Genomic DNA, 26,644 nt, shown 5'->3' with positions numbered 1-26,644 from the left:
CCAATGAGGAACTGTGTAGTAGCGTCACCACTGTTGTACTGTGTGATCGCTGTGGAGTGTGTGAATTATCCACGCGACGTGTTGAGGCCACGACCCTGTCGACCAATTCAAATTTTCTCGTCACATTGCCAACGACGGGTTTTCAGCTGAACGGGAACGGGTGTAGCTGGCGTATGTGTTCAGTATGGCCACGAATTCTATAACGTTGACACTTGTCTTCAAGCACTGCTGGCTCTTGCCTCCACTCATTTCGCTAACGGTCGCCAACATGTCGGCAAGCTTCCGCGGACGGCTGCTCACTAGGGAGTTGGCGCCGCGGGAAGGGCTGGGGGAGGAGGGGGAGAGAGGGAGATGCGACAGACGGTGGTATTTGAGCCGGCTGCACTCCGCCACAGCTCCTCCCGTGACCGGGTGATGTGTCACGTGACAGAGTGGTGGCTCTGTAACATCTACTTACTGTAAAAAAAAAAAAACAGTGTCGTGTATATGGCACAATATGACATGGTATGGTATGGTATGGTAACATAGCACAGTGGGCGAGTTGGTACTGCATCTTAAGGAACGAAACAGCGCAACTAAAACCAAAGACCAGAAAAGACCAGCTCGTGTCCGTGTATCTATTTTTTTGGTCCTTCGTTTTAGTTGCGCTGTTTCGTTCCTTAATATGGTATGGTATGGTGCGGTATGGTGTGGCATAACATCCAAAAGCTACACGAAGGCCATAAGTAGCGCCATAGTTGAAGGCTCAGGATTAATTTAGACCGCACGGTGCTATTTAGTGAGTACATGCGACGAATAGACAAGAAGACGCAAAGAAGCTCTCCTTGCTTGCTCATCTCATTTCCCAAGTGTCAAGTAGCCGACGTGGTATGATCAGTGACTTTTAGCGTAATTGCATTTTGTGGCGACTTTTTATTTAAAAGAGGGAGGCTGTGAAGCTAGAAGCTGCCGTTTTTAAAACAAGAAACATGTTCGTACTCCTCAGTATTGCAACCTCACGTTGCTTTTTTCGGCATCAAAAATTAGATCAAATTTCGGCACACGGCGCGTTGTTGAATAAAGCTGCAGCAATGTTTCCTCTCTGAAACACTCCAAAATGCTCTTTTTCTCTTTTATAATGTGATATTTGTTTTGTACTTACTTAGCGCAGAAATTAATTAACTAACCTCCCGGTACTTATTTTTTATTTCGTAGTACCGCCCAGTATTGCGCCGTTGCAAAAAAAAAAATTTGCCTGGTCTCTCGCAATTAATTTATAGACGCCTTCTTATTAGAAGCCTTCCGGTTCAAGATTTACCTCACGCAGGCAATCACGGTGACCTATTTTTGTTGCAGCTATTCATAGCACCAGTCTTGAAGAAAAAGGGAGGAGTTTGTTCTGTCAATATTTGCTCTGCGAAATGATCCGATGCCAATTCAATTTCCGTACTCTCGATGCTCTAAGGACGGTGTCTTCTCAGGTCACGCCAAGTGAACGTTACTTTTCATATATCTCTTTCGTTGTGAATATTTACCAGAAAAATAAAGCCAAAGCTCAGACCTCTTCGGCTTCCTCAAACAGCATATTGCCCCGTCATCGTTTCTGCGACACCCTTCAGCGCGAAGCGCCCACAGTAGCTGGGAGAACGCACTCCAAATCTTATTAGGGTGTTTTTACTCTCGCGCGACCCTCTGTCATCCCGGAAGAATTTGCCAGCCTAGGCATCACTCGAGGAAGATTCAGTGCCTGCTTGGCGTTTCCCACAAGAGGAACTTGGCCTTTGAAGAAAAAAAAAATTAAATGACAAAAACTGAGCAGGTCAAGCAAAGCAAAAAAAAAAAGTAGCAGGAGATAGGGAGCTCTGGCGGTCATCCTCAAGCCCGCGTCTCGGTGTCTTCGGCTCGTGCCGCTACGAGTGCCATCGCAGCTGATATTGGTTTCTCACGGAAACGAAGCAGGAGCGACCCTTCGAGCAGAAAGCGACCGCTGAGAGCGAGCTCAAGGCGGACATCAGAGAAGGAAATGCTTTTTTAGAGAAGCCGGAAAAAAAAGCACACAAATGCATTCAGCGCCACGGTGATGACCGCGTGGTCGTCACCGGCTTCCGGGCGAGAGGCGGACACGAAATCAATTTCGCGGTGCGGAAGAAAGGTTCTGGCCTCGCGCTCTTCCCGAAGCTCGGACTCCGAAGGACGCGTTGCTGACGCATCGCTTTAAAGCGCAGCTCCCGGCTGCGCCTTGGGGCTTAATGGTTGCACCTCCTCACCGCTTTCCTCCTGAGGCTCGGACAGCACACGGGGTTGCTTCCCGCAGAATGAGCCCCGCTTTTGGCTGAGCGGGCGGAATGTAAATGCTGCCAGCCGCTTCGTGGACTTTGCGTGGGTAGTGCCGAAGTGGCGTGCCCCCTTTCGGCGGTGGCGCTCGCGCTGGGTGTTCGCTAGCACGTGTGCGTCGTGGCGTCGAGTTAGCGCGTGCGTGGGTGTCGTTCGCTGTAAACAGTACCTTTGTTTACGAGAAGGGTCGACAGAAAGTGTATTGCACGACGCGAAAGGACGCTGCCCGCAAGTAACATCGTTGTCTCGATTGCAACTCGGTGGAGGAGGAAGGAGCCATGAGCTTGAGGATACATGTTTTAATAGGGTGGAAGGCGGTAAAAGCGTGAACTGCAGCTGCTCAACCGCGAACTACACGTGCGAGTAACTATTGTTGTGCGGGTAATTATAACCGAGTAACTATTGTTATATGCAGGTGCAAGCAAGCCATAGGTTCCTGCAGTGTACTTCGAACTTTATGATGGTGAATGCTTAGCAGTCATTACAGCATATCATATTCTACTACTGGTCGAATTTACTGTATTAGAAAGCGGCGCTTGCTCTGCACAGGCGATGCATTGGCATCGCAGGGGGTTCACTTGATGTTAACGAATATAGGTATTGTCCATGATTCGGGTGGCGCCTTTGTAGGAACTATAAATATAATTTTTTTCATTGCTTTCTTTCTCGAAAACATAATTTAACATAACGTAATGACACCGAGAAGTAAATACCTGAAATCACTGTGCTGAGCGCAATTCATCTCTGCAGATTATGGAGCGCTTTTTTTTTTTTGCGACGATGAATTTTGTTGCCGGTTTTGGCTAGTGCAGGAACGAAAGCTTGGAGCTAAATAATAACCTGATTCACAGGTTGACAAGTTCTCAAAAATGTAGTGACATTTATCCGCAGACGACAGGTATAGATGAAGGCTAAAAAACACAGGCAACTGTGTTTCCTGTCGTGTCCGTCTTTTCTTCGTCCCTGTCTTAAAGTTGCGCTGCGTTTCTTAGCTGTCATCACTTACCAACTATCCAGATCAAGCACGCCTATAAATAAAGGACGCTTTATAGAAGAAAAGAAAGACATCGAATAACCTGCCAACAAGAAAGCGTTCGTGTTGCTTCGAACCACCCTAGACACACGAGGCTGCAGGACCTGAAAGGAGTTCAGTGGAAGCGGTGACAAAGTAGCTGCTGCACATCCTGTCGGAAGACAGCAGCGCTAATTTATTTAAAATTTTCTGAATGCGCATGATTCACACGCATCGCCCTTTGCCAGCAGTTTCACTGACATGGTCCTCCTTTGTTATGGGGCTCCCGCAAGATCGCCTAGCTGCGACGGCTCTGTAGATTAATCGTGTTGCTACATTATTCGTGGCAGATATGGACGTTCGTGGCATGAACGCTCTTTGATATCCCATGCGTCCCAGATTACTTGAGCCCAGGGCTAAAAAAATAAAATATTAGAGACAGGCGAGGGAAACCAGCTGCACATTGATGGCAGCCACTTTGCGCACTACAGGCATTTTTTGCATTTCATTAATTAGTTCTGTAAAGTTATTTGCCTAAATTACTAAATATTAACTCGAACCACTTTCAGAAACCCCTATTCTATTGTTTGCGATAAGGAAAGCCTCTTTTTCCCAGCTCTAAAGAAAGGCCGCCAAATGCAAAAAAAAAAACATTAATAGTGTATTCGCGCGTCGCAATCCTGCTGCTGACCTTTGTTTTAGCGAAGGAAATCAGCTGCGGTCGTGACTCGACAGCCCCGTTGTAGCGCTAGGCCGATATATCGGCGATGGTTTCTTGGCCAGCGTCTGCCAGTTGGCGCGCTATAGTATTCACCATATAGCATTAGTCACCCTCCGTTTATTTCGTTCATTATGAGAAAATGCACATCGGTGGGAAAGCTCCGAAGTGAGCTGGCTGCCAGTATCTGGCTTTCAGATTAACCACATTCACTAGCCTTACTGGAGTTTTTGCATTGCTCTTTACTCAATGGCGTGCTATTCCAATTGCTACAGATTCTTCTTAGTGCGCAGATGTTTCAGGTGGTTTCATGGGAATCGGTCACAGCCAATTTCTTCTCTCTGCATTTATGTGAAAATGCGACATCAAAGCAGCATTCGCCTTTCGGCTTTGCTCTCCTACAAAGTTTTTTTTTTTGGCACTGGAAAAAAAAGAAGGAAATAATTTTGACTCGTATCCATTCTGTTATTTTTTCTTTGCGTTGTACTCATCTCGGAACAGCCTTAATTCGCACGTTTCCTTTCTTTTCATTACATTTGCCATTAAAATAAAAGAACGGTACTTATCTTGTGCGTGAAAATTAGGGAAGCACTAAAGAAAGAGAGTAGATGTCTGCGAATCGCGCACACTTGAATGCCAGCTTAATTTTACGTCTGGCATTTTGATGGCACTCAGACCCTTCGTCCCTCGACGTACGACATCGCGCTCCTCACGTCAACATCGTCTAAAGGACACTTGCAAGTTAATGAAAACTATTTGCGGGCGACGCCATGACCTTTCGCGACTTCGCTGTTCGCATAGAGCCCCAGCTCGCCAATAGGCATTAGGCGAACGCGATCCAACCCTCTGCATCGAGGAACAGCTATACTACGGCCCTGGGCCGTAATCATTTGTGCCCAGGCTCAACACCACTGTTTTTGCTGAAACGGCAAGAATAAAACACGTCGTCAAAGCTTGCTCCAAGTCTAATGGGTTTTAGCAGAGCGGCATTCGGAAAAGCGTAGACATAAAAAAATAAATTACAGCAAAGTGGGCACAGGCATGCATTACGTTACGGCGCGCACTTTACCAGAACGTCCCTCTTGTCTCGATGCCACAGGAGCTGAACTTTGCGAACTGCCGACCCCAGCGCGGCTGCGCTTTTACGGCGAAAGCTTAAAATGCCTGCCGCCAGCTCTTCGGCCCTGACGCGCGCATACCACGGGGCGAAGAAGCGTTTAGTAGAAGTTCTTTTTGACATTCTTTCTCTTCAAGCAGAGCGGCTCCGCGCAGCCACTCATGTAGAAGCCTCTCCCGCTTCACCTTCATGTAAAACCATATTAATCCGTTTCCGAGCTCTGGCCTTTGACTGACATAACCTTAGTTTTCTTTTTTTTTCTTGTGATGCAGCTTGAAGTTCTGGAAACTACATAACTTAAAACGTGGTGCATGGAAAGGCCTTATTGCACAACCATTGGCAACAGTTGCTGATTTGCAGGAAATAATAAATTTTGGTGTTCATTCGCTAGCCAATAAACTAATTATCTTTTTAGCAGATGAAGAACGCATATGTGAGTTCGGACTTCTATACTTTTCATTGATATACTTTGTCTGACTGTTCAAAAGCCTTTTTCAACAGAAAATATTTTATAAACGCAGTTTTTCATCTTGCAGTGTTGCATGACAACAATCAATATATCCGTAGATATCTCCTTGGCAGGCTTGCAATCTTTTGCTATGAACGTTCTTGCTATCGTCATAAATGTTCCCCACTGGTTTTCTTTGGCAGTCTCAGCTACTCGATGCTAGCGATGGACGAACTTTAAAAGGAAGTATGTGGTACGCGTATTATTGATATTCATTTTAATCACCAAAACGTACACTACCAGCTGAAATCTTACAGCTTTCCCAGAAAGAACAGGGGAGTGGAATGGAGATGGGTTATCTCTAACTTATCTGGTGCGCAACTGCGCACATGGGGGAGCAGGGGTAAAAGGACGAAACACAAGATTTTGGGGATGGGGGGGGGGGGGGTATTTCTTCACCCAGAACAGGGTCACTCTGAACGGGGTGAAGATAAAGGTAAACTCCCTGAGCAGCCTCTTCAGAGTCAGCGCCGAAAGCTAGAATCCGAGTTAATTTCCCGCCTCGGGCTTCATTCTGTATAAGATGGCTCCGATTCTTCGGTTCGCAGTGTTCAGAAAAATGTAAGCCAACTTCAGAAATCAGGTTCCTTGCGCAAGAACATGGCGGCAGAGTGTTCAGGAAGGATACTTCCGTTCTCTGCGTTTTGCTTTAAAAGGCGGCTCTTTCGGAGAACCATGCTATACAAATCCGAGCTTTTTTTTTTATTGCGTACCAATGATAACCTTATCGTGATATACGAAGAACTTCAGGGAGTGCCACTTATGGGGGAACGTCGTCAGTCTTTCCATACATCTTAACATTTTGGTATCTTTCGAAACTTTCCCAACACCAGGGGCGCTCTAACGCGCAAGATGATAGCTACAAACCGTCGCAGCTTACAAACTGTGCCTCATTATCCGGCATTAAGACTTCCTCGGGATGAGATTGCAGGCCCGTTTTTGCTCTGTGCCGTAAGAGGACGGCACACTGATAACACGAATAGCTTAATCTAGGCAGTGCAGATATTTAGCTTACCTAACATACATGTGACCCAAGTAAACCCTGGAAGTAACCTTACCCACTTCGCCGATACAGAGGAGAAAAATACAGCGCCACAAACGGTATCGGGCAATTCCGCATTAGCAGAATACTTCGCCTTTAGACCTGTCCGATTCTAGGGCTCCGGCTGGGCATGATAGCGGAGAGACGAGCCTTTCTTGCGTTCCTTTAGAGATGCAATCACTTCCTGAAGGAAACCTTGAGAAACCTTCTTTTACTCTTCGTATTCGTACTGTGCGCCTGCCTTTATGGTATTACCGGTTGTTATTTTGCGTGCGTATACCGAATACCGAGCGCTGTTGCCACGGCACTGGAGACGTAAAGAGGCTGCCGACCTTGGGCTGCCAGCGGGCCGATCTAGCGGAGCACGCCATTGGCTATATAGACGTAAGAATGCTTCGGGAAAGCGGTGATCCCTTTTTGTGTCCCAGTCGCCGGGCTCATAGTTTTCTCTTTACTTGAAGCAGTCTAATAAAGCACGTGGGGTGTATATGAACTCCGCTATATCATGGTTCCGGTTTGTGAGAAGGTTTTTTCTTTACTTCATGCGCTCTTTAACTGCCTCAAAAATTGTTTCTTTTTCTGCTCGATGGGAATTGGTGAAAGTACCGTATCTCTTTTGTCTACCTTCCATTTGCACTGTCACACAGAAATACAAGAAACCGCACTTTTAAAATCTGGCAGGTGCGCCTGGTTGCTTCTTTCATTAAGTTGTTACGCTCGTAAAATAGTTTGTGCGACGTACAAATTGCAGACGGCGACATCATTACAATCACATCTTAATAGTGACTATAGTAAGATATTCCGCACAGAAATAGAAACTTCCGCCGGGCATTCCGATTTGTTTAGCTTGTAAAGTTTACGTATGCGCTTTCTTGCTCACGGGGAATTTCGTATTACTAGCCGTTGGTGCAACTACTTGCGTTATGGTTACTTGAGGTTTCCAGTTTTTTTTTTACGTTCAGTGCCGCACAATTCGGATTTAGTTTGTTTGTTCACATGCCTTTAGCAAAATGCAAAGAAAAAAAAACAACTTTTTGTTTTATTTTTACAGCGCAGTCAGTTAGCGAAAAAAACAACCGAAAATCCCACATAAAATCTTTCGAACCATTCACGGTGTAGAAGAATAAATTTCCTGCCTCACGATAATAAGGCGCTGCTTAATTGACGACGTGGGGTTGGCACAAAACAGGTGTGACTCAAACACTTCAATCACCTAAAAGGATAGAAAAAATAGCTAATAAGCGAATATTGTACGCATATTTCACTTTCAATTTCTGAGCGAACAGAAACTGACATGATAAATTTGAGGCTTGTTCCACTTGCAACTCAACACACCCACCACCCAGGCCGACACCACCGGACTGAAGCTTACTGCTGTCGCAAGAGAACGGGGAATAACATACAGACTCGTATTGAGGTACATGCTTTACACGGACATGTCTTTTAATTTTCATCTCTTCGCCTAATGAGCTCTTTACCACTAGTTCCTTGATTTTTTGTTGTGCTTTTCTCTATCGCAGGTGAACACTGTGTTTCTGATTAACATCATTCGGATCCTACTCACGAAGCTTCAGTCAAACACCTCCATCGAGACCATGCAGCTAAGGTGAGCCCCTTCTCCTTTCTCAACGAATTCATTGGAGAATATGCCGAGAAATGATACAAGAAAAAAAGCACGCATTTTTCACGCCTTCGCGAAAGAGAGAGTGATAGAACGCCTTTTATGCAACATGCAAGTTCTGCGTTAAAAGGACGGAATAGCTTAACATGCTGACCTGCAACTTCCTTGCGTGTGTGGAGAAATTTCGACTTTTTGGGTAACCCGTTTCACGCACGAAACCGGGTGGTTTCTGGCTGTAACTTTGACGGGGAACTGGGTGAAGCTGGTTTTAATGTGCATGCAGTCCCGGAATGTTCAAGTGCTGTCAGGATAAAATACTTGCTGAGTATGCGGCAGAGGTTGTGCTGCACACACTGCATATTGTGATCAGTGCGAAACGAGTTGCATGTCTTAAAAGTCGGTAGCTATGCAGTATTAATTGAGAAACAGAAAGGGTAGCGTGTAATAAAGGAGCGCTCTATTGAAAATTGAGAGCTACCTGTTTGGCTGGTTACCTAAACCCAATTTTTCTAGTAATGATTGCATAATCACTTGAATTGAGTGTATATACATGGGTAACGTTCACAAATCTGAAGCTAAATGATAGTGTAGCCGATGTACCGGCCAGTTTCTTATTATGCTTGCTTAGGAACTACTTCTTAACTTCGGCCGTTTATTAGCCCGCACAGACTGTAGCTTACAAGAGAACGTACTGATTTCGGCAGGCACAGGTGGGTTGAGTATTATGGCAGTGCCTTTTTTTTTCTCTGCATATCTTCTCCTTGCCATTCGCCGCACTGACAGGCCGATCCTGGTTGCGTATGCAGGCGGGCCATGCTTGAATCCCCTGGGTTCAGAGCATCGCGATTTCGTGCAATACTGTCGCAGGGGTAAACTAGAGAGAACGGTTATGTGACGTTATTCCTGGCTAATTAGTAAGGGGCGAGAGGGGGAGTATCAGATATGCACAAGGTCCACGCATGAAGTTCGTCTGTACGCACTTGGTTAGCGTTTCGCAAACAGCCTTCATCAAAGCGAGCATGTGCCCACACCAGTGCTGCTGAGTGCGGGCCATGGGTATGCAGACCAGTAGTGTTAGATATTCCGGGACGTTTCATTTCTGGCGCCTGATTAATATGTTCTCGACCCGCACAGACTAATAACGACTCGGATTTGAATAATGGAATTTCTTAAAGCAGTATTATTTCTTCGCCTGTCTGAAACTGAAAGGTGTGAAGCTTGCGCCACTTTCTACTATCCTAGCTTATTTCCTTATTCGTCCATCTTTTACGACATGCAGAGCCTTGTCTTCCACATATGGTATTGCTAATTTCTTTTCATTCGGTCTCATAATGTATGATCACGTCATGTGTTATTTTAATGACTCTCAGCGCTGTTAAGGCGCGTGGCGCAACCGCCAAGGGGCTTTGCAATAAGGAGAACACCTCAAAAGGTTAATGTCCTTAGCGTCGAGACTGCAGCAAGCAACGATTTTTTTTTTTTGCGAACGAAGACATTTATTGCAGTTGCATGCGTCTTCCTTTTTAGATGCCATTAGGATGTTCAACGCGGTGATTACCCATAGAAAAAAGCCAGCGCCAGCTTCCCACCTTTCATTCCAACATTTTTTAAAATAATTTATCAAGCTGCACCTTACTTGCCATAGCTGCAAATGCGGCACGTGGAGCAAATAATTCCGGCATGCGCGTTCTTATTCAATATTTTTTACAAAGCACGCGGATGAGCTTTTTGGGCACTGTGCAACCCGCGACCCCGACATTCTTAGCGCTAAAATTAGTTTGCCAAATTCGCTATAGCTTAAAACGTCGCGGGTCATACGTCAGGTGACCCTAAAACTGGTCAGCGTTGTTGGGGTTGCGATTGACGCCATAAGGGCAAACCATGTGCATAAAAAAACGTTCCGGTTTCTTGCCGTACCCCGCGCAAGAACTGTGGCACGTTCTGCTGCGTATAGACTTAAGTATACAAATATTTTAATCGTCTCTGCGAACGCTAAAATCTTGTTTAAAGAAACAGTGTAGCTGCGGAAGCAGCGCCGAAAAAGTTGTTTTTGCCCCTACCGGAACGTTTGCCTTCGTTTCATATTTGTTTTTATTCCTTTCGTTGTGGTATTTTTGCTTGTTTACATTGCAATATGAAGAGCGAAGCAGCAACCCACAACGTAGTAGCGTAGCGCTCGTAACACTGGCACAATGGGCTCCTCCTAGCATTTGTTTTGTACATGACAATTGGTTATTAGCCCATGTAGGTTCACCAAATTTATTCTCGCAGCATCTATGGCGCAATTAACGGTAGAAAAGGTGCATGATGGAATAAATTAGATGCACGTCATAAACTACAACCAAGCATACAGTGATATCAAAGTCGACAAATTTTTTCTTGGCCATTTGGTTTGAAAGCTTAGAATACATCAGTGCTTATAGCTGCCATCACTTTGTTACTTGGGTATTGAATTTTTTTTTAGATTAGTCACTTTGTTTGCAACATTTTTTAGCTTATATTGCTGCTAATATCTGTTGTTACCTGTTATTACCTTCTCTCTACGGATGGGCTTAGAAACATGCAGAGATTTAAAAGGCATATGGAATTTTCTTAGCAGTTATTCCTTGATCACCTCTTCTTCCCCCAAGTCTGAAAAAGTGTCCGAACATATCTGATGATGCGTCGTGGCCTGGAAAAGTCATTAAGTATAAGTTCCGAACTAGACCAGTTCAGTCCGTCATGCTTGCACGCTTTCGCTCTCTCTCTCCGCAGAAAGGTTTCCAAGGCGACAGCGCTTCTCTTCCCCCTGTTGGGCATCACTCACCTCTTCTTCTGCATCAACCCTCGGGATGACGCCCACTTCGAGAGCGCCTACGTCATCTGCAACGCCCTTCTGCAGTCGTCGCAGGTATGCGTGCTTGCTCCAGCCATAACTAACCTACCGTCATTGCGCCAAACCGGCGGTATGCTAAACGGCACTGCGCTGTGTTTTGCTATGTTATGCTTTGTTGTGCTATGGTGTGTTATGTTGTGCTATCCTAAGCTATGTTACGCTATACTGTACTGCACTGTACTGTAAGGTACTGTACTGAACTTTAATGTACTGTATTGTGCTGTAATGATTTGGTTTATGGAGGTTTAACGCCCCAAAGCGACTCAGGCTATGAGGGACGCCGTAGTGAAGGGCTCCGGAAATTCCGACCACTAGGGGTTATTTAACGTGCATTGATATCGTACTGTACACGGGCCTCTATAATTTCGCCTCCATCGAAATTCGACAGCCGCGGCCGGGATCGAACCCGCGTCCTTCAGGTCAGCAGTCGAGCGCCATAACCACTGAACCACCGTGGCGGTTGTACTGTACTGTACTGTACTGTACTGTACTGTACTGTACTGTACTGTAAATACTATCGTTAACCTTACTATCCGATGATGTCGTAAAATAATATTGCGATGCGCTGTACAACACAACACAACGTACCAGTAATTTACATATTGTATTGGCTACACGTCGACGCAGTGGACGCACAATGGCTCATATAATGAGCCGTATAATATATATTATATATATAAACTCATAATATAAACTCATATAATGAGTTTTCTGCACTATTTCGTTTCATCACGAATCTAAATCTCTGCCACACGAAATGAGTTCGCGTTTTCATGGACGGCTAATGCGGCTGGCTTGCATTACTCGAGATGACAGGATGGATAGCGGGATGGTGCGGCTGGCAAACATCGTGCGTTTCGGAGCGGTGCATCTCGTTAAATGGACGACTGCATGTCGCAAAGGCGGAAACTGGAAGTTGCGTGCACTTCAACAGTTGCATGTTCTTGACTTCAGAAACCCATTTCATTGTTTTTCCGCCAGTTAGGTAATGGCCCGTTGCAAACGAATCACGCAGATGTCTTTACTTACTGTGGCCACCGCACGCTACATGTATCCACTTGAACATCCTTCAAATGCCTTCGATGTAGTTAGTGCTGTCATTACTGGCTGTCTCATCAGTGTAAAATCGCTAGCTATAGAACTAAGTATCTCAGTGAGATGCACGTTAAGGACCCCGTGCCTTCGGAAGCAATCTGACGCACTTTATTACAGGGTGACCTACAGCATCTTCCTCAGCTATGACGCACAGCAGTCCATTAGTTACAAACATTCCGTTTCAGATGGCAGAACTTGTTTGGGTTGTTTAACTTAGGTTTTAACTCTAACAAATCCTGGTTCCAACGAATTTGGTAGGAAGCTTGTTTTAATGTATTTGTAAGCTTTCGGGCACATGAGAGCGATCAAACTGTACTTGTGCTTAATCTTAAACAAATAATTGAGTGAGCTGTTGCGCTGTGGTAGCAAGGCGTGATTCAGTTTCGGGGCATGCAACGCATTGTGGCAGATGTTTGCTCCGTTCACTCAGAGCGTGTGGTATTAAAGGTGCTCTTTGCTAAGCCCTGTCTTTTCGGAAGGATTGTCACAACAAACAGTAGCCTGGCCTTTGGAGGCTTGCGCTCTCTGCTTAGAACGATCCACATAAGTGCGGGTTTTAAGATTTAGTACCCTTCATTCCAGAAACTGAAAAAACTGATTATGGACTCTTTTCATCCATCTACTCACTCCCCGAACTTTGGGTATCGCAATCTAAAAACATACAGAGTTAACAAAGCTATTATTTTTGCCCAATAACGCGACAGTGCAATTTTTAATGCCAAAAGTAACGACTAATGCATTCAATTTGCGCCTTTGTGGCTTGAGCTGTTTATCGTACTCTCATTATGTTATTTATCTTAACAAAACTTTGTGCACAGTTATGTAACTCACCATTTTCGCATAGCTAACTTGCATTATTTTTTTATTTACTCTCAGCGTTCTCTTCATCGCTCTCTGTGCCAAGCCATTTTTGTTATCGTATGCAAAACATTCACAAACATTTAAAAACTTTTCTAGTTGTACTGTAGGATAAAAACATATAAAACTCTTTTGTAGTAGTAAACTTTTGGGCTTGAGACTCAAACTCATGCGGCAGAAGCGGTCTCTCATCATAAAATAGATTTATTATCCGGCAGTGTGCTTTCTCGCAACCTCAGCTTAGCAATGATTTCTAGGCGCCTGCTGAGACGCATTAACTCTCGCGGAACTACAAACTTCTTATCTTTGACGAACTTGTGGTTTTGAAGAAAGGGGCGCTTTTCACAGGGTTGGGTAAACAAGCTCTCACTGGCGTTTGTATGGAAAAGTTTCCGGGCTTTCAAAGTACTGCCACTCCGTTAGCCTTCATTCGATGAAAAAGGAGGTTCATCACAGCGGTCATACTTGAGGGCAGGTAGTTGAAGGCCGAAAACTTTAAGTACATTCTACGCCACCCGAAAGGTTGTGCTGTTCACCTAAAAACCTGAGCGCCGCCGTACCTATATTTGGAGTTTAGGTTGAGGTAGCCGAAGCAGCACGGTTGGTCACCGTTGTCTGATTTTATGAAACGGCCGCAGCGGTGGCATAGCGTTTGGCTTTACAGTCGGTAGAAGGCTTGCCCTAGCCTGTTGCTTTGGTTCTTTGGGGCGAAATTTGAGGGAAAGTTAGACGTTTGGCTCTCTCTTGTTCAGGCTGAAACACGTTGTCCATGGTGCTCTTTGGTCAAGTGGCTCTTGCGCCACTAGCATCGAATCGCCGCCATCATTATATCCGATGTACATAAAACTATTTCGGGAACCAGGGTAGATATGTGAAAAAAATGAGGTAACAAAAAAAACGGTCTTCAACAGCAATGCCAAAGAAAACTACTAAGCAAGTAAACTTATTTTTAAATATGAGCCATTTCACAGTTTGGTTGCAGTAGTTGCTCTCGGACTGAACCTTTTCATTCCACTGAAACAACTGTGGCTTTGCCTTTGCGGTGGCTCAGTGGTTATGGTGCTCGGCTACTGACCCGAAAGACGCGGACTCGACCCCGGCCGCCGCGGCGGTCGAATTTCGATGGAGGCGAAATTCTAGAGGCCCGTGAGCTGTGCGATGTCAGTGCACGCTAAAGAACCCCAGGTGGTTGAAATTTCCGGAGCTCTTCACTACAGTGTCCCTCATAGCCTGAGTAGCTCTGGGACGCTGAGCCTCCATAAACTATAAACCAAACTTTTTCCTCCGGCCCGCACTGTGCACTTTCTCGACGGTGTTTTTTTCTTGCAACAAATCGTTGCATGCCTTTACTTAAAATCGGTATAAAAGTTAATACGTTGAATTTCTAAGAAAACCGATCATTAAAGCGAGTGTCTAAGCACGTGCCAATGCTACATCAGCGCTACATTGCATGTGGCTTCTCTTAGTGGCGGTGGAATTTTTTTTTTAATGAAAGGAAGGTTGACTCGCGAGTCTGTCTCCTTGAACGGGGTCCTCAGTCCAGGACTCAGATAGCTTCTCCTATTCTGCGGGCCAATGCAATACCCTGTCACTCAGCCGCTTGCAACCGCAGAGCGAAATATGGGTCACCAGATGCCTATAGCAAACCAGCACTGGAGTATTTCGCGCTGATCACAGCGCCGTAGCTTGCAGACCAGTTTTAGGGAAAATAACTTTTGAGTGGAGCCTGTAGTGCTTTTTACCCCACTTTCGTACGCTTATCGGCGTTAGCTTCAGCGCTCTGGCGAAGTGACACGTAGCATGTGCCAGCTAACTGGGGCTACGTTGGGAGCACCTGAACAAGGAATTTTATTAGCAAGGCGCGCGCCTCTATTCCCGCTCAAGGTGGCTTCACGTTTTTCGCCACCCAAGCCTGTGACAGAATCAGCTACAGATGCCCAATGGGACAACTACAGCGCCGCCTGGGCACTGCAGGTTCCCTATAGCTGGAAGAAGAGAGAGAGAGAGAGAGAATAAACTTTTTTCAGAAAGTGGTCTTGAATGTTTCTTGACGATCAGATGGGTGGTGTCCTCAGGCTATCGCTACAGTGGTCCAAGCTTTTTCAGGAACATGGTCGATGAGCGTTAGTTGATCTCCCAATGCTATGCTAATCAGTTCAGCCTCCCGCTGCTCGTAAGATGCATGTGTCGTCTTTAAAGGTTCAGGCAACTTTTGCGAACGTCGCTGCGAACGTGAGCGCAAGTGACGATTGCATGAGGATCCGGAGTTGCGCTCCCCTGAGGCGAAGCGAAAGCTTTAACGGTGCGAGGATCCTGACGAGTGAGGTCGTGAAGCCGAGAAGGTGAGAAAATGGCGCCACAGGTCAGGAAGTGCGCGCCCACGTAGAAGAAACCGTCCGACAAAAGGGGCAGGCGAACCACGATGGGGTCACTCGGGCGTTCGGGCGTCAATTCGAAAGCAACCTGTTGGCTTTGCTTGTTAGGTTAGTGACATACTATCAAAGATACTGCCACTTCCAGCTGTAGCTGTGCTCTTAATTAGTAGCACCATAGTGAAGCTGGGTTAAGCGAGCTGTTAACGCTGAATTTTGCAGCATCTTTCGTGGTCACTGGGTAATTTTTTCTTCTTTTTATCTCAGGATCACTACCCACATTTATATCACAGTAATGTGCAGTTTTTTAATACATTCATTTTTGGTGTACAAACTGGTATGATTGAATTCGCCTCCTGTGAGAAAGGGCCTTTTAGAGGGAATATTTTTTTCGCGCCATATTGACTGTTCTCGTTTTTATCACCAAATTTAAACTAAACAGCTCAATAAAACCGCTCATATCTGCTCAAAGACCGAGTCGCTGAGAAACCTTGTAGATCAAAAATATGCTTGCCATGCGAAATTTCACCCGTAAGCAGGTTCATGTTGAGGCTCTTGCGGGCATACAGCAAATGAACTAAATTTTAGTGCCAAAGCCGATCACGATAGCTCTACGTCAGGGGTGGCTCAATGACCTCGGATCTATAAAACGCCGAGCCGTTAGCCAACCGTCATTTTATTAAAAGCCTGGAGTGCTGTGGGTGGATAAGAAGCTTGAACAATTTTTTTCGACAGCCACGCTGAATCCCACATGCGGACTTCACATGCAGATGTGTGCGCCAACTGTGTCCCGAGTGCTTTAGTAAAGCATCTGCTTTGTTTCTCATCGCTGTGATTTTTTAAATAGTGTTTTTGCAGGTAAGGAGAGCAATTAGGGCAGGGCTGTCTCATGCTTCATTAGACTACATTTGTTGTTACCTTTCTGACTACTTCTAGGACCTCCTTAATTAAGCGTTATTTGAGCTTCTTTAATGCACGAAAGCACTTTTTGCTTTCTTTGTAGTTCGTTATCGCATAAAGTTCTCTCATAGGTTTCCTATGGCATTGAGGTTGCAGAGATTTCTAAACAATGAAAATGTTCTGGACGTGTAAAAAGGAAAACTTTGGAGAGTTTTGGAAAACTCTGGGCGAACAAGAGCGGTTGTTGAAGGGCGTTAAAAAAAAAGAGAATGCACAGCTGTTCAGTTTTAACGCAAGAGGTCTCAGTAATAAGACACGTTTAAAGAGAATTTTGGCTTGTATTTTTATTGCACACACATTGAAGTCTGTCGTAATTAAAATTTATAGTGTTGCTGCATGCTATCAGATGCTCTCAGAAATTCACATGATGACTACACCGAAAATATGCAGCTTTCGTATTTTACCTACCGTTCTACATCCCGTTAGCTTCTGGTGTCGACTTGGCTTGTTTTAGAGTGCGGTAGTATATCCTCTCTCAGATGAAAAGAGAGGGGGCAGGAATCATCGTTATCTTTTTTTTTGGCGAACGAAAAATAAATAGTTCTGATCTTTTTTCCCTCTTTTTTTTTTTGTCGCGCATTGATTAGCTAAGATGACCGACCTTTGTTCGTTTATACTTTCGCTTCCTGGACCCACTCCTCGTTTGTATGGCCACGATCCAACCTTTTCAATCAAACCGATGCCTGCTAATGTTGTTGGAAGCTGTTGAGTTGTGTCGTTGACCGGGAGGTCGCCAGTTCAAGATGCGAAGTCAGAGCCCCCATTTTAGTTTCTGGCGAATGGTAAAAACGTCATTGAGTAGAGTTTGTGGTGGAAGCCAGATAATCCCTGGTAGCAGGTATCAACAGAAGGATGTTATCTTCGGCGTCTGATGTCCAAAACTACAACTTTTGTACCAAGAAGTTCGTTAACTTTCGAGCAAAACTTCCTCCCATAGTTCATTTCTTGTGGTTGGCTTCACCTGCGTAAGAGCCTTATTGCAGTTGAGGCAGCTTCCAAGGAGAAAAAGAAGAGTAGAAACCGTCGAGACGAAGATTGTAGATGAAAAATTAACAATGACAAAAAAAGTGTGCATGCAACGCTGAAAATCTCAAAGGCTGGCGGTGGTTTCGAATCTAATTAGCCTATAAGATCTTATCTTATCTGATTTATGGCTAGCTAAACGCCAGGCGTTCAAATTTTCTTTCTTGTTCCCGCCCGAATTCATTCGAGCAACGCTCGCAGCCTCGGAAACTGTCATTTGCTCCAAACTTCCATGTTGTTGCGCAGTCGCATGTTGCAATAAAGGAAGCTGTGTTTTTGTTCATTAGTTTTCCTAGAGAAAAATGGCGCAAGCAAAAGGTCAAAGACAACGCAGCGGACAGAACGAACGCCAACTTTAACCTCACGTTTATTTGATGAGCTCCCACCAAACTACAGCCTACAGTGGATGCGTCGCCCATGTGTCACCCGAGAGATCTAGTCATGTGACCAGATGTCTGACCAGAACAACAAAAAATATAAAAACTATGTCTGAGGGTTGACTGTGGAATGCAATGTTAAGTAGACATAATTCCAAATATTGCGAACGTGTGGTCACGACGTTCACTGCGTCAGCTGGAAAAGCGCAGCGCGAATAAATTGCACCTCCACGGCAGAAAACATAGCTGCATGGACAAACTTGATATAACTTTGGCATGGAGGTTCCAGCGAAGTGGTAAGTTCGTTCATGCAGTCGTGTTTTCTGCCGTCACTAATGCGGCAATACTTATTGTTAAAAATGCTAATTGATTCTTTTTTCCCTGATCACTAATTACCTAATGATACAGCGAGTGCCTAACTCATTCTGTTGGTCGCTAATCCACCAGGGCATCAGTAATCGGCTTAAGGGAGGCCTGTCGAGGAGCCTGACGTCATTACGGAATAAATAAATGAGTAAAGTGCTAGGTTGGGCCTCTATGGTCATGGCGGCACTAGAGAGCAATGCATCAGTGCTCCTAAGTGGTCCGTCGCTCGTAAGAAGGTTGCGTCGCTATGTGCGTACGCTCTGCAGTTGGAATCGGTTGTTGTGAGAAGAAAAATTGCGGTGTCTTATTTGTTCGCTGTGTTTGTTTGCTCCTACGTGTACGACACGTGCGTAGCGTGCATTTAATATGGGTGCCATATATGTAATTGTGTCCGTAGGTGGGGAGAAGCTTTCAGCATGGGCATAGGGGAAGGGTTTTCAAACGCCATTTAGTGAAACTGTTTTGCCCCGACGCCCTCCCGCAAGAGAGATTAATTCAGGGTAATATACATATTTTATTTACATGAATATGCAGCAAGAAACGTGCGTCAGAGAAATAACATTTATCAGAGACACGTTGATTAATTAACGTTCTATCTGAAGACTGCCACAAACTAATAAGAACGTATGTTACAACGAGGTGCCGGCTTACTTTACGATAACAAACAACAAAACCCGATGTAAAATTGACTAAATTGGCGCAGTTATCAGTGCTATAGCTAGACGGGCGCGCTAGTGATACATTATAAGGGCAGTGGCGTCATAAGTGATTTGCTGTCATTTCAAGATTGTTTGCATAGTGACTGCAAATATCCATTCTAATAATCAACCTATGGCTTAATCCGCAATGTTTTAGCTTAATGAGAGCTTCCGGACTGCTTTTAAATCATAGACTTCATCACCAGCGAAGTTAAATAAAGTACCATGCAGGCGTCTAACCTCGAAGCGTTTGCTGCTAGAATTGCGTCCAGCGGAGCAAGGCTATTCCTATGCTGTTCGAATAGTAATTAGGTATTTACCGGACAATCAGACGGCTCGTCAGGGTTATGAGGGCAAATGAGGTATAGCCAGAGTGTACAGAGTTGCTGAGTAGGAAGTAACTTGTGCACAACGACATACACATGAAAAAAAAAAACTGTTTATGATTGAGGAATGAGTTCAGCCCGGCATACGCACCATTTCAAAAAAAAAAAAATAATAATTCCTTGCTGGCAAGCGTCAATAGAAAATATTTCATGCATATCTGATAAAATTTCCTTTTAAATGTCACTTCAGTGGTTTGCAGGAAGAAACTTGCATATTATGCAGTTTGTGATTAAAGTCGCTAAGAAGCATTTCTAACCAATATTTCTGGCCCCTATTACGCAATTTTAGAAAGTGCACACACGCATACAGTTATCGAAGTTGAAATGTCTGTGCTGTTTCTTCTTTGTTCTAACACTAGTTAGAAACCTAGAACATGGCTTGGAACATATCCTAGTTGTACAGACGACGTTCGCAGGCAACGAAAAGCGCAACAACAATACGACCATATTCGACACGGAATATGGTTGACTGTAGGATATTGAAGACTACTGCCTGCCTCACCACTAACTAGCACAGTGTTGTTATTAGAGAAGCACTTGAATATCTTCACATTTAGTGCGAGCACTGAAACTTTTCATTGTTTGAACTAAAACAGCACCTTAATTTTTTGCGCTTTTTTGTTCCCGAGTAGTGAAAAAACAATAAAAGCAAAGGACAGGATAGGATGGACACATTTGCTATTAGGAGAGCTTTTTTCAATAGCGAGAACTGAGAAAACTCTTGAGCTCTTGCCAGCCACTTTCATAATTGGACACAGGTATTCCTGCACCTCTTCGTCCCGGGTACGGGGGGGAGTATGGAATTCGCGTTTATTTGCTTTCGTTTTTCTTCGTGCAAAAGGGTTATGAGTAAGGCCTTTGTGACAGCAAGCTGCCCGGGTTATTAACGTCGAGCTTGGCTCCTTTCTCGCCCTGGCTTTCCTTCGTTCTTATGTGCAAGACGACGCTTATCAGCATCTAAAGAGATAAGATTGGGCCTAGCACGACGAACAGCTTAACATTATTGTATTGCACGCCTTGACGAGGGCACTGAAGTTAATCTATCAATGTTTGAGGTTTTTCATCAATGTTCAAAGCTTTGTGAAAGAAAATGAAGCAGAAGGCAATCACCAGCGGCATAACGAAAGACCTTCGCACCCATCAATAGCGATATTCTGTCGGATGAGCTACAGCGCTGGCTTCAGTGGCTTTGCACGTTTTCATACGTCGCATGGTTTCAACGGCACTCTCTACCGGACTCGTTTTAATAGAAATTTTTTATTTTTTTCATTGTGTTGCCACTCTACAAAGTGACGATTTTGGCTTGTTTGTGTTTTTGAATAACATTTCTTTGTACGCCGAGCAGGCTTTCTTAATAAACGTTATACCGAGTTTAGAAAATAGTGTGAATGTTTTTATTTTCTGTTTTCTTCCCGTCTCTCATGTGCCCACAATTTCCTACACTCCCTTTTTGTACCTGGTCCCCTGAATCACCCGATTTATCTTCGATATGGTGAACACCCTTCAGAAAAAATGTATTATTTTAATATTTTTGCTCCTGTATAATGTAAGATAAGATGCAGCGGACTAGAAATATACATGAATTAGGCGTTCGAATCAAGGAAACCGTGTTGAATAAGGCTGCAACGATGAAAAACACAATGCGAACTAGAGGGAAAAAAAACTAACCTCTTTTTTTTTTGCAAATGTGACGTGATTCATTAATAGATTGTTTACAGAACAAAGAAACAGTGTCGCATACGGCTCTGAATTATTTTCGCCATCTTGCACGCTTTAACCTGCATCGATGGCTTCATAATCGTCAATTTTCGCGTTTCTGCTGGTGTTTCCTCGCATTCATTGCGACTTTCAGTGAGTGCAAGCCTCCATACTTTAACCTTGCAAAACAACCACAACGCAGGACTGAGTTTTATTCAAGAGGCTTCTTAAAGGTTGTGTGCGCATGCGCGCACACATCGGTCGCTTGACGCGTATGATTTTTGCTTTATTGAGACCATGACGTTCTTAACATTTTATTTTTTAATTTTTTCAGATTAAATTTGCTGAACTATGTATGCTGTCCATAAGGAATTCGCTTTTTGATCACGGCTGTATATAAATTGATCTCTTTCTTCCTTCTTCTTCAGGGCCTGTCCGTTTCGGTCCTCTACTGCTTCGTCAACTCGGAGGTAAGCGAAAGCCTGCGTCTTTCTTGCTGCGCGGATGGGCAAAATGGGCTGTGTGGCTTTTTGTTCGGTAAACAGTGTTCGCTGTAGTGTTCTCGGACATCACAAGACTTAAAAGGGTTGATCTGCTTCTGAGGACGACAACCCTCTTTATCTCTGTGGTTACTAATGCAATGGTCGGGCTATGTGCGCATAGCAATTGCGTTCCGCGTACATATTTAAGCTGGGCCTCGCCTAAAGGACAACTATAGCCACCATAGTCTGTAGTCGCTTTAAGCACAACTATATCCTGCGAAAGGGCGGTATACACGAAGCTTGCATCATAAAAGATATGTGATATTGGCCCGTACACCGGCACTGGCGGTCATCAACAGCCAACGAGGTGACAGTTGGGCCCTAAGTATTTCATAATGGTTGACGATGTTGTTGCGAACTTGAGTGGCACTAACGTTGAATAATTTTCGTACATCTCGTCAAACCATCGGTCATGGGCAAGCGTTTTGCTACACACGCTATTACTAGCTTCGATTGCATCCCTTGACGAAAACAAAACTATAAACCAAGTTTCTTGCTTGTGACAACAGAAAGCCGACATTGCTCCAAGCCAAAGCGGGGGTGAGGGGGGGGGGGGGGAGATAGCCGATTATACATGCGCCTTAGCATTTCTCCGGGCTGCATGAGGTCAAAATGGCGGCTACTTTGCCTTGAGTGCATACCCCCTATTGTATTTTACGTCACTAACATTGCACTTTTTCTTGCGGTTCTTTGTTCGCTAGCTAGAAGATGGATTTAGTAACTGTAAACCCGTCCTTGAGCACTCACCGCTCAGCTTACATAGGGTCTCCAACCCAGTGTTGACTGGTGAAGTGCATCCACTGTGTCCGGGAAATGCGGAAGCGGATTCAAATACGCTCCCATGGCCACGGTCGCGTCTCCCGTGACAGGACAGCCGACAGCTTGAGCTAGTAGACAAAGCTGTAGTACATCCTGCGTATTACTGGGGCCTCGGCATGTTTTAGCGAGGCAAGTCACGTGCGTCGACTACTTCTTGAAACTTTCTTTTTGCTTTTTTTTTCTTTGCGGCTGCAGTTAGCGAGAAGAAAAGAGCGCAGAAAGCAAGAAAGCCTAACCAAGCGACTGTCTCGTTAGCCGCACGTCACGACTAGTATATTTAGAAAACAGAAACAACGAAAAAAGAGAGGCAAAGCAAGTCTACGACAGCACAAGATGCCATAGGCGATTCATCGCACGGCGGTACCCTTCCCCCCAATAGCCAGCACAAAGCTATAGCTATTTCGAATAAGCCATAAGTGGGTTATTGCTGAAAGCAGAACTGCAAGAAGTGTGCTTTTAGTCGCAGATTGTGCGTGGAGCTTGGTCACTATAAACTGACAGGTGATGTTAGCAACAGCTTATCTCAGTGGGTACAATTGCGACCTATATGACTTGAAAAAAAAAATGACAGAAGATAAAACACGTGCTGTTGTAGGGCAACTTTAAACATTAAAATATTCACCTTAATACAAATGGACAAGTTCAGGAAGGTTTTGCGCCTCCAGCCTTCAGCTGGCGCCTATCCGTCGCTTTCAGAGACTTCCGAGATACTTGCTGTCTCACAAGCAGTGCTTTCTAAATTTTGGGGTTTGACGTACCGAAGCGACACATGACAGATGGGGGACGCCATAGTGCAGCGTTCCGGATTAATCTAGATCACCTGGGGTTCTTTAATGCGCGCTGACATCGACAGCCCGCAAGCGCGTTTGTATTTTTCCTCCATGCAAATACGGCCGTCGTGGCCGGTATTGAATCCGCGGCCCCGGAATCAGCAGCCGAGCGCTAAAGCCACAGAGACAACGCGGCGGGAACTTGCTGCCTCGTGACTTGAACACTGTTTGCAGTTAGTGTATTGTGCGTCACATTGAGCTCTATCATGTAAAGGTGCTCTGTAAAAGCAGATTTTCACCTCGTCGTGCTTATTTCCTGAGGGTGGTCTTCGACACGCTTCTTGATACCACAGAGCAGCTGGTTAGACAACGTGTGCACACCGCGTACCCCCACTTAGCATATCAATCAAATAAACTAGCTTCCCTCCGTGAAATAGCTCTCAGTCATTATCGCCTATAATCTTTTAACTTTAAATTTTTTTCGAAAAACACACTGCTAAATAATGTCCTTACTTTGTGTGTACTTTTCTGATGGCGCCAATCCGGAACAACCTGAACCCACTCTCAGTGTGCTACACGCGCATGTGTGCTACACGCGCAGTGTGCTACACACAGCGACACTACTGTAGTTTATAGAAATGAAAAACAAATCTGTCGCGAGATAGTTGAAGCCTTCTACATTGCTAAGGCTAAGGACACGTGTGTGGCTAAGCCGTCGGTAAACCTTCACGCTAAGGAATTTGCCTTTTTAGATAACTTGTTAGTAAGACCCTGACATTGAAAAATTTTTTTGTGTGCCCTTTCACTGATACGGCTTATGTGCGCGCGCATCTCAGTGCGAGTCTTCGTTGTTTTCTTCCTTTCAATAAAACTTCAGTTGTTAGTCCAGCCTCGTCTTGTTTGCTTCTTCCTTTGTGTCGCGTCTTCTGGCTGGTTTAAAATGAACGCGCATAAACTTCGACATTCACAAATTCTTCCACATCAGTCGGCAGTCCTCGTATTTCTCCATATATATTCTGAAACCAAAACAAAAGTGAAATAAGCGCAGATAAAAACACCTGCGCTCTTGTTCCTCTCCCGATTCCTCTGAGCCCATTGATCTTAAATGCCGTCGCAGTTTCCCATTCGAGGATTATTCCTATAAGAGAAAACAAGGGGGAAAAATCAAAAGGAGAGGAATCTAACGCGCGCGTGAAGTGCGCTGTTGGCCCACGCGACAGTTCGCTAACCCCACCGGAGAGTCGCTAATCCCCGCGCCGCCCACAAGACCAACGCGTTCCGTGCATGCTACCGCCAGGCAGCTAAGAGCAAGCACCGGGCGACGACGCTGCCCCAGCAGCTGGCCGAAGACCCCGCGATCCAAAGACGAACAGCCGCTGCAGCATCAACGAGATCGTAAGCCGCGTCCCCTTTTCTTCCCTAAGACGAGCTTGCTTGCCCTGCCTTCCCGCGGGACCCTTTTTATTCCTCGAGAGCTGGAAGCGCGCGGCGTCCAGCGCAGCTCCTGGGACCTGTTTACCCGTAATCCGCGCATGGGGAAAAAAAAGAAAAGAAACCAGCTTGCGACGAGTCCCTATTGTCGAGAGCCAGGTCCGAAGGTCATTGTCACTCGCTTCTCCCGTTCTTTACTCGCTATTCATGAACAAGAGCAGGCCTCCAACGAATGCCGTATAACTCTAAGGGTCAAAAGGGGTCCACAGCATCTGCGACCTCCCGTTGCGGGAGGTCACAACTACGCAAGCTCGCCTTGTCGCCTCTTTTGTACCTACTTGTTTTCTCGGCTCTTTACGTAAACGGACCCGCTGGAGAGTGCGTGCGAAGCACGCGTGTGCCATGAGGCGCCCTGCGAGCAACGTGACCCTCGGCGTGATTTTCTTGCGTCACATTCGATCGCATCGTCTCGCGTGGGTCCTCGCCAGCGGACCGCGAGGCGTGCAGCCCGACCTGGTCGCTGTCTTTCCAAACCACCGGCGCTTCTAGTTGTTTTATTCTCCTGACTACCCGTTGTTTCTTGCGAAATGAGGTAGTTTCAATGGATGAGAAGAAAAGATTAACGTTTTGTTTAGATGTACTAAACACACGTTTAAAGGAATACGCACTGTTTTGTGCGTTTTAGCTTTTTATACGTGTCAGCTAGATAGAAGCGAGGCACTTTTGCTATCTGCTGTACTTCCGCGTTAGGAAGGGACAAACCGCTCCTTAATCGTTGGGAAATGCAGAAGTAGAAAGCTGTAACACACTCTATGTTACAGGTGTAATGGCCGTGCGATGTTAGTGTCCCTGAAAGGAGAAACGGGTCTAGTTGCTTCTTTATTCCTACTGGGATGCTGCGTGCACTGTTAACGGCAATGCAACGTGGGGTTATGACAGGAGGCAGGCGCGTATGCACAGCTTATACACGGTTGTTACATACGTATCTCGGGTGGACACAGAAAATTTCATATCCAAGCTAATGGTCACCGCACAAAATTCGGTTAGCACGAAAAAGCTGCATTAAGTCAAATAGTTTCTTGGTTTTCTTGCCGCGCCTTACTCCTGCTCTCTCCTTAACGTTAATCTCACTTAATCTTACTCTCTTGATACTTCAATTTTCGTTGCGTCCGCTTTTTCGTAGTTGTGCTTGAAGTGTTTTGCTGAAGCTTGATGGCAGTTAGTAAGGGCTCTCTTTAGGGACTCGCTGTCGTGTCCCAAGATAGTGTGTTCCAATGAGGCCTGTCACTGCGCAGTGAGCTCATATACCACGGTCAGCGGTATATCACAGGCTAGCTTTCAGCTCGCCATGGACGCACTGAAAAAAAGAACATCGTTCACTCCTGTACTTTCGTACGTCAGGCGTCGTGGCGTAGCTCGCTTCACGGCCGAAGCGGGATCTAAATTAGAATAACCTCCTTCATCACTACAAGCCTGCTTGTCATTGCGAAAATGCACCGCATACCTTGCTGGTAGCCGTTAGTGTCATGTCTGTTTATGAAATGGAGTTTTGTCTAACTCCCTTCCTGCGAGATAGTGTGTCATTAACGGTGAGCCATGGTGTTTTCATTTCCGTAGCAGCCTTGACATTGTTGGATGTAACAAACGCGATACTCCAAACACAGCTGTTCTATGAACCTCAACGATTGGTCAATGCAGCGTCGAATAAAATGAGCATAAATAAAGGGGTATTATTCTCAAATCTGGTTTAGCGTTATTAGAGTGCCAGGCTATAGCAAATGTTCTAATCACGAGCGCAAGCAAATCAGGAAGCTTGTTACATACGGTCGAGATGCTTTCATACAACTAGTTGAACCCGTGATGTGCTCACGCCAATTCCAACTTCTCTTTCAGTGCCAATCACTTAAGACGGGAGGCTAAGTATTAGTAGGCAGTGATTGCTACCACGCAGCTATTTTTGTAGCGATAGCTACATTACGGTAGCATTTCGAGCCTTCAGCGTGGCGGCGCCGTCACCCTGTGGCTGCGACGCCCCGTTGTCAC

General features: G+C 45.3%; 1 protein-coding gene across 1 annotated transcript in view; it reads left to right on the top strand.

Annotated features, from left to right (window-relative positions):
* The window catches only part of LOC144125787 (corticotropin-releasing factor receptor 1-like), a 175,200-nt gene that overhangs the window by 142,260 nt on the left and 6,296 nt on the right, over positions 1-26,644 (top strand). The window contains exons 8-10 of the mRNA XM_077659494.1: positions 8,231-8,316; positions 11,086-11,221; positions 21,468-21,509. Of these exons, the coding sequence (XP_077515620.1) occupies positions 8,231-8,316; positions 11,086-11,221; positions 21,468-21,509 (264 nt within the window). The remainder of the gene's footprint in view (positions 1-8,230; positions 8,317-11,085; positions 11,222-21,467; positions 21,510-26,644) is intronic.

This window comes from Amblyomma americanum, chromosome 3 (assembly GCF_052857255.1).
Source record: "Amblyomma americanum isolate KBUSLIRL-KWMA chromosome 3, ASM5285725v1, whole genome shotgun sequence".
NCBI lineage: Eukaryota > Metazoa > Arthropoda > Arachnida > Ixodida > Ixodidae > Amblyomma > Amblyomma americanum.
This window is presented reverse-complemented; position numbering and strand designations above follow the sequence as displayed.